Raw genomic sequence first — 12,210 nt, forward strand, 5'->3', positions numbered from 1 at the left:
GGTTTTTTGGTTCGCACTTTTTGGTTCACCGAATCCTTGTCCATTCAACACCAGCAGCACAACAAAAATCGCAACACTGCCACCTGCTGGATAGAATGGAAACCTACTCAGGCACGTGGTGATGCCAAACAGCGGAATTGATAATGTGACGTGCCATCAAAATGTCTTGTCTGTGGTTTTATTCTCATAACTTCACAGGCAGAGGAAAGCCCAAATGCCAATGTAGTTCACGATTCCCAGCAAGTCCAAATTTAAGCACGGTACGTTGACGGACGCTGTGGATGCTAAGCTGTGGAGAAACCGAAAGACTTGCTTCCTGAAGGGTATGGATTTATGCCATGAGATGCTACCAGTGTGACTCAGACAGAGGCTAATCAGCGTTTATGTGTGAATTTCAGCAAAAATATGATCTTTTAAAAATATATATATATGAATTATCATAGATGAGGTATTTTCTTAGATTTAAGATTGATGATCACTGTTTTGTATTGCTATCATTACTTTTTTTTTTTTTTTTAATCTATCACTTGTCCCTTTTGCTGTCATGAAAGAGTGGCTTTGATTACCAGCTTGAGTTTGTCACTGGCTCTATGTTCGTTCCTCTTAAATACATGCTATACCAGGACAACTATACCAAATAATCCCACTTGAACCGTCCACAATAGCATGTGCAGGATACACAAGTGTTGACTGACAGACACTGGACTTGCACATCAGTACCTGCACTTACTGTACTTGGTGCAAATACTTGGAGGTTTCACATTAGACTTGGGAGTGTGAATATATTACTCTTTTTCTCTCTTCATAATGACATAATAAAAAAAAAAAAAAACATTCTGAAATAAATCTTCACTTGTTTCACAAATCATCACGTGTCTTGTTGTTGTTGTTAAACCCATTGTTTACTGCAGCCTATTTGGTCATTAGAACTGTTAAATTGTTCCAGTGAATGGAAGTGAATTGGAAGTAGATGTTTCATTATCCAGCCATGTACCATTTGTTTCTCCACACACTCATTTTCTCCATACAAACTTTTCCTATAAATTGAATATTTAGTTATATAGTAGGCGCATTTTCTGTTACTGACTTTATGAAGAGACAGAGGAAAAGCTCCAACTGCTAAAGCAATTAGTTGCCTTGAGATAACATCCAGATTTCATTTTCTGTTAGTAACTACTCGCTCACACTCAATTAACAGACCGCAATTCTGACTTAGAATGGCATCCTCTGCAACTGTGTCATTCAAAACGCACAGTCAAAAATTTATTGGGCGTAACACAAAATGAAGCTGTACTGAAAACAGATGGATAATTGTCGTTTCAACAAATAATCAAGTGAACTGGACAAACTACATTAGCACAAATAAAACAAAGACTTCAGATTGAGAACATGAAATGAATACCAGGTGGAGAGCATGAAATAGAGTACTTCAATATGACTGAGCTATCAGCAGAAAGGCAAACAGATCCAGCTTGCTATTAGCCATCCCTCAAACCCTAATAAATACCCTAATTTTTTTTTTTTTTTTTTTTTTTTTTTTTTACAAGTCACAAAATTCTTTCCCTCCTCAAATGCAGAGGCACTGAATTTGTTTTCAGGACCAATATAAAATGGCTTTTATTGTCCATTTTCCACCTCCAGACCTGCTGACTTGATAACAGTAAGGTTCTGTTGAAATACGTAGCTGTAGATTTGGGTTAAAGTTCTCCCAGTTCTCCTTCCATGGTCCGGACCAGAACATACAGCTCTGCCAGACCCACAACTGATGCTGCTATCACTGCAGATATGACCCGCTGAAAACAAAAATGACCCAAAAGTTAAACTGGTGTCATGGCATTAACAGACTGCACAATTATATGCATATAAAACACAGGCATTCAAGATCTCTTTTTACAATCTCTGTAGTGTCACCAACTAAAACAATTTATTAATTAAAATAGTGTGATTATCTTAAACTTCAATCAATAAAATACGGTGTAGAATATTACAACATTATTAAATAGTGACTTAGGTTTACAGCGGATTGGTTTCTCAGACAAGGATTAAAACTAGTTGAGTACACTGTTGTATTCAGAGAGGAATATCACTCAGAAGGCAACCTGGTCCAGGATTAAGCTTGACAATGCACTTTTCCAGGAGAAAGTAAAGCTGCTGAGAGAGTGGATTTACTGAAGCTGTTACTAAAGAAGAGGATTTATGGTTTGCTCTTACTGATGTCGTCTCTGTGAAGATGTACTGACTGCCCAGGTAGGCACAAGCAAAAGCAGCAACCACTGTCACCAAGAAGTTAAATACAGTCACAACAACTGCTTTGACAGAACGCACTGCAAGAAAACACAGATGGGGAAACGACGCGTTAGAGAAACAATATCAGACTTGGCATTTGAGCAAAAACCTTTATTTTTTTTGTAAAACGCAACCATTCTAACCTTGCCTTCCAAAGTCTGCTAAGGTTCCATGGTTATTTAATTCCTACACGCAGAAAAGAATTTCAGCACCATACAAAAGACACATGCAAGTATCAGTACTAAAGGAAACATGAAAGAATGAAATGAACAACACAGCCGTACCTGAGGATTCACATTCCGTGTAATTCGTTTATACTCTTCATTTGCAAGTTTTGCTTTGATCTTCTCTAGCCGAGCCACCAGCTGGGGGTTCTGACATTACAGATATGATTGGAGAAAAAGGACATTTGTCATATACTACCAGATTAATAAATAACAATACCACTGCAAAGTCAAGTCACACTCTTCGTCACTTACTCTTGGGGGTTTTTCATACTTGGGCAGATACAGTGTGCTGTCCTCCATCAGCTCATGAAGGCAGACTGGGTATCCTGTTTGAGAGGGACATGAGCACTCACTTCAACGGAACATATACGTTTATAAGTAATGTATTTATACAATCTTTCACAATAATTCATGTACATATAATGTTTCCCAATAATCAACATGTTGTTCACCATTTTCCTCAAGAAGTCTGTGAAGCTTTCTTGCTTCTTTAAATGACAAGGTCGACTGCTCCCGGACCGCCTCTAGTGCTTCACGCAAGCCTGGTTTAACCGACGTCTCATTCTCCAGCAACACTCTCACCCTCTCACGAAATTTGTCCCCGACCGTGAAAGACGAGGCCATCGTGTACAGGAACTAGACAATTGAAGCGATGTGGTTAAACGCACGATTCTCATGTTTTACCATTCATACATTCAATGATGCACTCTTAGTACTGCAAATCAGGCTTGATACTTCTAAACGAAGTGCGCAGTTCAGCTGAATGTTTCTTAACAACCTCTTCATGACTTAACGGTAAGCGTGTCCTTGGTGACTAAACAAATCTTAACTTAGTCTTAACAAAATCTACATATTACTGGCAAAACAAAGCACCTGCTAGCAAGCTAACATTACTAGATAATCGTCAATTCGTTACTGTGAAAATGTTTGTATTTATAATTTGTACATTTTAAGGTATTACCTTACGTACTTGATTCGGAGTCGTCAAAATCTCATTACAACAACAAGGGTTTATATTTGTTGTGACTTAAACATGACTCTAGATGCCGATAATTGTTGAGGCTGCAGAACCCATTTGCTCCTAGCACTGACTCTGACTACATCCGTGTTTACCTTGTGACTGGATGACGTATCATCCTGCTTCCGCTTACGAATTACGAATCTGTGGTTTCATTTTAGATATATTACATAACACATACATGCAATATATTTGATATTTCCTCTCAAATATTCGTATAAAAAATGTGACTGAGACACGTTCAAATTAGTTATTTTATGTCGCGTTGCATGATGGTTAATGTGATATAAATGATGAGCAACAAAAGTTTCTTTGCTCTGTGTGGTACAAGATTAACTGTTAAGCGTTCGTAAACCTGTTGTAACTTGCTAAACAATGGTTGATTTTGGAGCTTTGTGAGTAGTGAAGAATTTTCGTTCTTGCTTGATCTGACGTGTGGGCCCTTGCGTCTGCCCAAAAAAAAAAAAAAAAAAAAAAAAATCAGGGAAAGATGGCTGCGTGTGCAATTCGTCGGGGTTTGCTGTCAAGTATTAGCAGATACAACAAGAATCACACACACAGAATTCTCGGTGTTATTGAATACAACAGCGGGTTAGAGTTGCTAAGACCTCGGCCACCATGTACAGCTTGCAGTCCTTCCAACTTTCAGCAGAAGAGGTTCATGTCGTCACGGTAAGGTGCCATAACGTGTGTCGCACCATACTCGTGTAGTAGCCTAACCGACACAATCTGTTCTTAACAGTGGTATGGGATCAGATTTTGTCCCCCATCGTTAGACACACATATAACCAGATGACAGTTTATTAAAAATATATTTATGTCCCTGTTCGAGTACTGACTCTTTAGGTTAAAAAGTTCGTAATCTCACAAGCATATTGACATGTGACATCAACTGAAAACCCCATACACCCGCTTTAGGTGAAATACTTTTCAATTTAGGATTGAAAAGTTGTTTATACGTTCATTGCTCTATGATTCTGTTAAATTGCACTTTCTGGACATAAATGATATGTAATGTCGGATGTTATTAGAGGCTTAATTTTGAAAACACTTTGAACTGTGTTTTTAGCGTAGTTGCTGCAGAATGATTAAAAAACCAATGTCGCGATAAGAGTGTCGCAATCTTTTAAACTGAGGCGTAGAGAAATGAGGGTCTGAAGTGTACTAAGTCACTGTTGATAACACAAGTGTAGATTTCGTTCCTGCGAGGAACAATTGGAGTAGTGTAGTCCCTCACACTCGCCATGGCCTTTGTTCTAATTTATGAAGCCCAGTATTTTAGGTGGCACGCCATTAGTATGTGCTTAATTTTGGACTTCCTCACACGCAGCCTAGGCCATGCATTGGAATTCTTTGCATATAGTCACCCTCATATGTCAGCTATGACTAATATCTGTGTGTTTGGTCTCTTGGTTTAATCACTACCTATAGTGTTTGTACTCTTGCCAACTCCAAGTTTTGAATTTCATTTCCATATGTTCATCTCTGACAGTTTAGACAAGTTTTCAGTGATGATTAGCTCCTCTCTCAGAACCAGACTTCTCCTTGACCATGTGATCAGAAAGTTATTGAGTCATTCACAGTTTTGTCTCAGTTGCACATTTTGTCCCAGCTTTAATCTTATGATTTTATTTTATTTTTTTTTATGTTGCACAACTTTTGTAGTTTTTGGTGTGTAACTGTATTTCTCTTTACCAAAAATAATGTGTTGTGTTTGCTTTGCTCTCTTTCTTAAAGGATACACTTTGAGTTTAATCCCGTTTAAATTTGGCGTATCCACTTTTCAGTAATCTTACATGGAAATATGTACTCTTGATTTGTTACTTTACAGTTGTTTTCAGTCGTCATGTTTCTCTCTCTCTCACTTTGTACCATGCTTTGCAGAAACAAGCCAGAGGGGAAAGTGCTGGAGACAGTTGGAGTGTTTGAGGCCCCAAAACAACATGGCAAATATGAGACAGGCCAGGTGAGGCAAAGCCATACAGTCAGAATCTTCCATATGTAGAACCATCAACCTTAGTGGCAACATTTTGAACCCCAGTAAGCACTGACATACAGGTTATGATTTAATGTTGACTTTCTTCTTCAGCCAGATGAGACTTAAGTTATATAGACAGAATGCCTCTTGTTTTGGTTACCGTTACTCTGAAGCTTGTTGGTTTAAGGGCATTCATTGACTGTGTTTTTATTCAATGTTCCCTCCCCAGCTTTTCCTACACAGTGTGTTTGGCTACAGAGGAATAGTGCTATTCCCCTGGCATGCTCGACTCTATGACCGGGATGTCACTCCTACCCCATCACAGAGGTAAGATTCAGCTTAGCCTTAGCCCCTGATATTTTCAGTGACAGTGGGTGGAATCCTGCTTCTTTAACCATTCAGTGTTTTCTCCTCCATTCCAGCAAAGCAGAGTGTCCCGTAAGCCACGGCTCAAAGGAAGTCAAAGGAGAAACACACACCTACTACCAGGTGCTCATAGACACTCGGGACTGCCCTCATATTGTGAGTACACACAGCACACAGGTCCTCATGAAACTACTACATATACAATGAAACTCATGCATGATATGTGATTTACCTCGCCACTGCTTCAGATCTGATTTTAATCTACAGATGCTTTTATTAAACGCTTCATTGTATTCGTTGTGAGTCTCAGTGTCATTTCAATTACAATTTTGGTTTTGAGTAAGAGTTTATGAGCCATGTATTGGCACGTTGTAATTCCCCTGTTTAGTGGTGTTGATGTTGTCATGTTGTGCTGCCAGTCTCAGAGGGCTCAGACTGAAGCCGTGACTTTTCTGGCCAATCACGATGACAGCAGGGCTCTATATGCCATACCAGGTAAACAGGAATCAATTTTTTTTTGTGTGTGTGTGTGAGAGCATATTTCCTGTTGGCATCCCTCATTGATTTTCTTTCCTCTGTCTGTCCTTCAGGTCTGGATTACGTGAGTCATGAGGACATTCTGCCGTACAGTTCGACAGAGCAGGTTCCCATTCAACATGAACTGTTTGAACGCTTCCTCATGTACAACGCTTCTAAAAGTAACCACGTTTTTCCTTTCCTCTCATCTATCAGTGTTTAATCCAGCGGGGGTTTTTTTAGGTACCTTTCAGAAGTAGAAATTGCCAAGTTATATCTGTTTATTTAACCACCTTGCCCCTCAACCCCTACCTCTCTGTGTGTGTATCTTTGTGTGTCTCTGTGTCTGTGTGTGCCTCTGTCTGTGTGTGTGTGTGTGTGTCACCGTGTGTGTGTCTGTGTCTATTTCTATAGACCCTCCCTTCACTGCAAGGGACACTCTGCAGGCCTGGCAGGAGAAGAACCACCCCTGGTTGGAGCTGTCTGATGTTCACAGAGAGACCACTGAGAACATTCGGGTCACAGTCATCCCTTTCTACATGGGCATGAGGGTGAGAATAAGTCTCCCAATCTTGTCTGTTAGTGAGACTCACTCCTCTGCACTCCTGCTCGTCAGTCAGACTCCTCTCCACTCCTGCACGTCAGTCAGACTCCTCTCCACTCCTGCACATCAATCAGACACACTCCTCTGCACTCCTGCTCGTCAGCCAGACACACTCCTCTCCAAACACAAACACACAAGCCTACATCAAACTGTGGTCATTTCATCAGACTGAGGCTGAGTTTCAGAATAAGGAGTCGCTGAAGTGGGAAAGGGTTTTTTTTTTTTTTTGTTTTTTCCATTTTGTCATTAGGTTTGGAACAAGCATAACCAAACACACTGTTAATTGGTTTAAGTGCTTGTAAAGAGAAAATTTAAACCATGTTTCCCTGTTTCCACAGGAGGCTCAGAATTCTCATGTATACTGGGTAAGTATGAGATGTGTGAACAATTCTGCGTATGGTGCCCCTTAACATGACTGTTTCAATACACTGTGTAGTGTTAAGAAAAATATTCTGGTTAAGCAATATCAAAGGAAAGGGAATACCGTTATACTGGATATCAGTGTGGCTGTTGTTTGGTGTCCGAGTCCCAAAGATAATCACAGCCGTGCTGATGAATAGTGTAACAGCACAACCTCCAGTGTGACATTGCTTTTCCAAAATGGCTCTGTAATCAAGGCTATTTATCAAGAAATGGTCATTTTAGAGAAGAGATTATGATTTTTGTCTCTATTTGGTCCTGCCAACAAAAATACTTCTGTTAGGATTGCATTAGCTGACAAAATTATTGCCAAGCAACACAAAAACTGTCCCCTTACTGCAGGCTGGTGCAGACTTTTTATTACATACATTTGTCTGCGTGATTCCGTTGATTGTGCAGCCAGTGAAATAGGAGATTACTGATTGTTGCTTTGCTGGCATCAAATAAGTCAAATACTATTTTCACAAATGTATCCATATTTGCACTGTTGCTACGTGCGAATGAAGTCGAGGTCTAATCAGTATCCCAGTGCTGTTACACTTAGTATCAGTACTCGTGGAATACCTCTTGTCCAATCAGATTACTCGACTGAAACCAACTGTTACATTATTCTTAATATTCTTAATTCGTACTACATGTGAATTCACACAACTTGAGCAGTAACAGAAGCAGTCTGAACAGTCTGTAATGTGAGATGTGTCTGTTTTTCTCAGTGGAGGTACTCCATCCGTTTGGAGAACATGGGTAATGAAGTGGTCCAGCTCAGGGAAAGACACTGGAGGATCTTCAGTCTGTCTGGCACTCTGGAGACCGTCCGAGGCAGAGGGGTGGTCGGCAGAGTAAGATGAAACATCTTTCTCTGTGTTGCACTATTATGAAACCACTTTTTTTCCTTGGCTATGAAGCAGTCTGTGTATTGCCAGTGTGGTTAGTTTATTTATTTATTTGGCAAGAGGTTATGTGGTCCCATCTTACGCAACGCGGCCGTGGATGTACTTGTTAATGCCTGACAGGTTGCTATGAGGATGTGGCTTCACTCCATAGCAACTTTGTACAATAGTGGAATTCATGCTCAGTTTATAGTAACATTGCTGTGGATCCAATTATCAGCGACCTCAGTGGCTGATTGGATCCGAGGCTTGTTTGTGACTACGCTAATTTTAGTCCACAAGGATGTGCTGATGCTCCTCTAATGAGCATAGAGCTGCTCTCTTTTATGCTGCATTTGACCTCTTATACATTTCCTCTGGCCAGAAACAGATTATGTTGTGAGTCCAGAGCAAATTTCCTGAACCATCTTATTGTCGTCAAGTGGCCTTACAGTTAACCGCATTGCTTGGAAGACATTTTTATCTGACGTAAATGTAAATAGCGAGTTTCTTGTCATGTGGCAAAGTGCTTCATTTATGTGGAAGTTAAGGAACAGACTTAGTGGAACTCAGAGGGGATAATTAAATTTAATGTGGTCAGATGTACAGCAGAGGGGAAAAAAGTTAACAGAAATGGAGTGTTAATGTTGTGGTTTTTCCAGGAGCCTGTGTTGTCCAAAGAACAGCCAGCGTTTCAGTACAGCAGTCACGTCTCTCTGCAAGCACCCAGCGGACATATGTGGTGAGTTATATGGTCAACAAACCAGCCGAATTATTTCAGTGACAGAATCTAATTGTATAACATAATATATATATATATATATATATATATATATATATATATATATATATATATATATATATATATATATATATATATATATATATATATATTAAAAAAATATGTATGTGTGTGTGTGTGTATATGTGTATATATATATATATATATATATATATATATGTGTGTGTGTGTGTGTGTGTGTGTGTGTGTGTATATATATATATATGTATATATGTATGTATATATGTGTGTGTGTATATATATGTGTGTATATATATGTGTGTATATATATGTATATATATGTATATGTACATATATATATAATATATGTACAAGATTGCTGAGCTTTACAGTTCAAATTCAAGTATATAGCGAAAAGGTAACTTTTCAATATTTTTCCCAAATACCAAAATCCTGGTACTGGTGATTTTCTTCCCCCTGTTGGATATGGTTACAAAGTCAGGGTACAGTAGTGTTTGTTTGTCTAATGCAGAATTGTTTACAAAGCTTTTGTTTAAGTAAATATTTCAATACATATAGATAAATAAATGAGCAAACAGTGTGTTATTTTTATTTGATCTAACGGGTAACTTTACGACATTAAAGATTGCCTGTTTTAATGTAACTTACAACATTAAAGATTGCCCGTTCTAATGTATTTTATAGGGGAACATTCCGCATCGAAAGAACTGATGGCTCCCACTTTGACGTGCGCATTCCCCCGTTTTCTCTGGAGAGCAATAAGGATGACAAAGCACCCCCTGCTGGTTATACCTTCTAACTGCAGTGCTTTTGTAGTACCAAAAAGTCAGGCTTAGCATCTTGATCATATTGCTCCTTTCTCCACCTTTAAAATTGTGTGATTACTCCTGCCTTAGCATCGGTGGCGTAATTAAAGTGGCAAGATCCATTTTCTTCACTTTAGCCATATGTATCAAATGCTCAAGTTATGGAAGTGTTTAGACGTGACTAAGTGGGTCAAAGACGTGAATTGAAATACTTTGGTGAAAGTGATTTGAAGGTCTGAAGGATTTTGGTCAGGCTAGACAGTTCTCCCAGCCACAGAGATTTGCAGAAGCCAAGCGCGAGAACACTTTGTGAAGGGGTTTGTTTTCTCCTCTCTGTTTATTTAAGCAATGCTTTCAGTCAATTAATGACTGAATAAGTCCATAAAGGAGTCTGTTTTACAGCTTATAAACTGTTGTTATTGCAAAAAAAAAATTCACTGTTTCAACTGTTCAGTCCCCACATACACATATGCAAATGTGAGTCTTTTTAGTCTGCTTGCCTGGTCTATTCCAAAAGGTCTCATTCCTTGGGGAGAAGAAGAAAAATGGTTACCTGTTCAGGGGTGGTATTCTTGGTGTTAAAGCAAATGTCCAGTCCAATATGGAGGACTGCTGCTGTGTTGATTATGCAAGAGATTATTTGTGTGTTTGGACAGAAACAGTTCTGTTGCTGTCTGTTCATTTCACACTGAGGAAAACGAGACTGTGAAAACTAACTTTTGGGAGGGAGAAATTTTGAAATAAAAATTGTGACCTGTAATGGGTTAACTGTATACTGTAAATAAGGTTGTTAAAGCATCAATAAAATTTACGTTTTGAAAAAATTTTGTCCCAGTGAATTATTATAGCTGAAGTTTTTGTCACAGTGGTTACTACAGATGTTGATGTTTTTGTCAGATTTGTGCAGATGTAAACTCTGGTTAATCCTGCAGGTTGTCGCTCATTTTACCGACTCCCATACTTCATCTGTTCTCGTGTAATCTGCTAGAGAATAATATTCACCACATAAATTCTTTATGTACTCTGGGTGTTTGGAGATACAGCAACTTAATAGAAATTATTGCATAATTAAGCTTTACGAATTGCGGGTCTCACTGTATTGAACCGTTCAAAATAAAGCCGCTGAAAACACCATTTCTAGATTAGCCTGCTGAACGTGCGTTTTAATTTAGAGGGCGTGTCACACAAGAGGAAGAGGTGCTTATGTGCAAGTTTGTTCGACACAGTTTTGATATTTATCAAGCACCAGATGTCAGTGTAGGATAATGTAAATATATCAGTTTGTACATGCAGAGGTCAATTTTTATATACAGTATGTCTCAATACACAATCGCTGAAATAGACTAGATTTACCTGCAGTTCCCTTGAAAGGTCTTGAGATGTGAAGACCCCTATGTGTTTGTTTCTCCATTTCTGATACTGCCTAAATCTAGATAAGTAGTGTGTAGATATTTTTTTTATCACCAAGGACTGCGAAATATTCTTGAAGATGAAAGCCTACAGTTAAACTTAGAAGTTGATTCGGTATTGATGCGCAATATTCAACCAGTTGCCACAGTCACCTCAGTTCATTTTAGTGTGTCCTCAATGAATATTAGGAAACGTCGTCAATTTAGGTCGCGGTTGAGCTAAGTGTAACTGAAAACCTAAACGATGTTGCGGACAGTCCAACCCCTCCCAGCGCGCCCGCACGAGAAGGCTGCTTGTCCTGCACGCGCCAGATTTGCTATGCGATGTGCCACGATCCGTCTCTCACAACACTCCGTTTGTCCTCGATCTACTAGCACAGTTCACTGCTATGCGCCAGGACACACCTGGGAGAGGTCATGAAAAAACAAGAACGGAAATCCACATCATGGACTGAAGCAATGATGACACGATGTATACTGGCTACTCTAGGGGAGCAGAGACAATGAATAAGAATAAGGTTTTCAAGGATCTACCGAAGGTGACTGATACGTTGTCTGGGTAGGGGCGATGTGTATATTGTCATGCCCTGGTTCATCTACCTGCCGAGACTTCACTTTGTCTGATACATAAACGTGGATTTTGAGTCTTCTGTTTTAATGGGCTAGATTGGAGCTGATATAACCAGAAGAAAATCCGAGGGGGGGGAGACAATCGTGGATTCTACTGATTCATATCACCAGCTCATGGGAAAGATCATTGCGCTCTCTGTTTATTTGACTCTAACTTAAAGTCTTTTAAAGCGCATTCAGAGCGCCAATTACACAGCTAGAGTTTGCTGAGGTCTGCGGGACTGTTTATCCTCTCCCCGTTCGTTCGCGGCCATGCTGCAGGCGTCGTCATCCGAGCTGTTCCCGACTTGAAGGGCTTTAAGTAACGGGACATTTCGT

The 12,210-nt window shown here is 39.4% G+C and overlaps 2 protein-coding genes across 3 annotated transcripts; one reads left to right on the forward strand and one right to left on the reverse strand.

Moving 5' to 3' along the window:
• Positions 1-1,636: 1,636 nt before the first annotated feature.
• vma12 (vacuolar ATPase assembly factor VMA12) lies at positions 1,637-3,593 on the reverse strand. 2 transcript variants are annotated; one of them, XM_030777888.1, is made up of 7 exons: positions 3,475-3,593; positions 2,966-3,149; positions 2,766-2,839; positions 2,571-2,660; positions 2,430-2,472; positions 2,212-2,324; positions 1,637-1,793 (listed from the first exon to the last, which is right to left on the reverse strand). In XM_030777888.1, the coding sequence occupies exons 2-7, from the start codon at positions 3,135-3,137 to the stop codon at positions 1,698-1,700; spliced, it is 588 nt and encodes a 195-aa protein (XP_030633748.1). In that variant the 5' UTR covers positions 3,138-3,149; positions 3,475-3,593; the 3' UTR covers positions 1,637-1,697. The 2 variants fall into 2 exon arrangements, with proteins under 2 accessions (XP_030633748.1, XP_030633749.1); XM_030777889.1 differs by having other exon boundaries at positions 3,484-3,578.
• A 428-nt stretch (positions 3,594-4,021) lies between these two features.
• poldip2 (polymerase (DNA-directed), delta interacting protein 2) lies at positions 4,022-10,648 on the forward strand. The gene is made up of 11 exons (XM_030776561.1): positions 4,022-4,203; positions 5,416-5,497; positions 5,739-5,836; positions 5,932-6,031; positions 6,295-6,370; positions 6,466-6,573; positions 6,806-6,942; positions 7,334-7,360; positions 8,129-8,254; positions 8,947-9,026; positions 9,732-10,648. The coding sequence occupies exons 1-11, from the start codon at positions 4,022-4,024 to the stop codon at positions 9,844-9,846; spliced, it is 1,131 nt and encodes a 376-aa protein (XP_030632421.1). The 3' UTR covers positions 9,847-10,648.
• The last annotated feature ends 1,562 nt before the right edge of the window (positions 10,649-12,210 follow it).

This window comes from Chanos chanos, chromosome 6 (assembly GCF_902362185.1).
Source record: "Chanos chanos chromosome 6, fChaCha1.1, whole genome shotgun sequence".
In the NCBI taxonomy this organism is placed as follows: Eukaryota; Metazoa; Chordata; class Actinopteri; order Gonorynchiformes; family Chanidae; genus Chanos; species Chanos chanos.

Coding starts and splice junctions, on each gene's coding strand:
- vma12 (XM_030777888.1), bottom strand. CDS start 3,137: ATGGCCTCGTCTTTCACGGTCGGGGACAAATTTCGTGAGAGGGTGAGA. Junction 2,840..2,965: donor CAGACTTCTTGAGGAAAATG/GTGAACAACATG, acceptor CCTCTCAAACAG/GATACCCAGTCTGCCTTCAT. Junction 1,794..2,211: donor TCTTCACAGAGACGACATCA/GTAAGAGCAAAC, acceptor TTTTGTTTTCAG/CGGGTCATATCTGCAGTGAT.
- poldip2 (XM_030776561.1), top strand. CDS start 4,022: ATGGCTGCGTGTGCAATTCGTCGGGGTTTGCTGTCAAGTATTAGCAGA. Junction 7,361..8,128: donor AGAATTCTCATGTATACTGG/GTAAGTATGAGA, acceptor TGTTTTTCTCAG/TGGAGGTACTCCATCCGTTT. Junction 8,255..8,946: donor GCAGAGGGGTGGTCGGCAGA/GTAAGATGAAAC, acceptor TGGTTTTTCCAG/GAGCCTGTGTTGTCCAAAGA.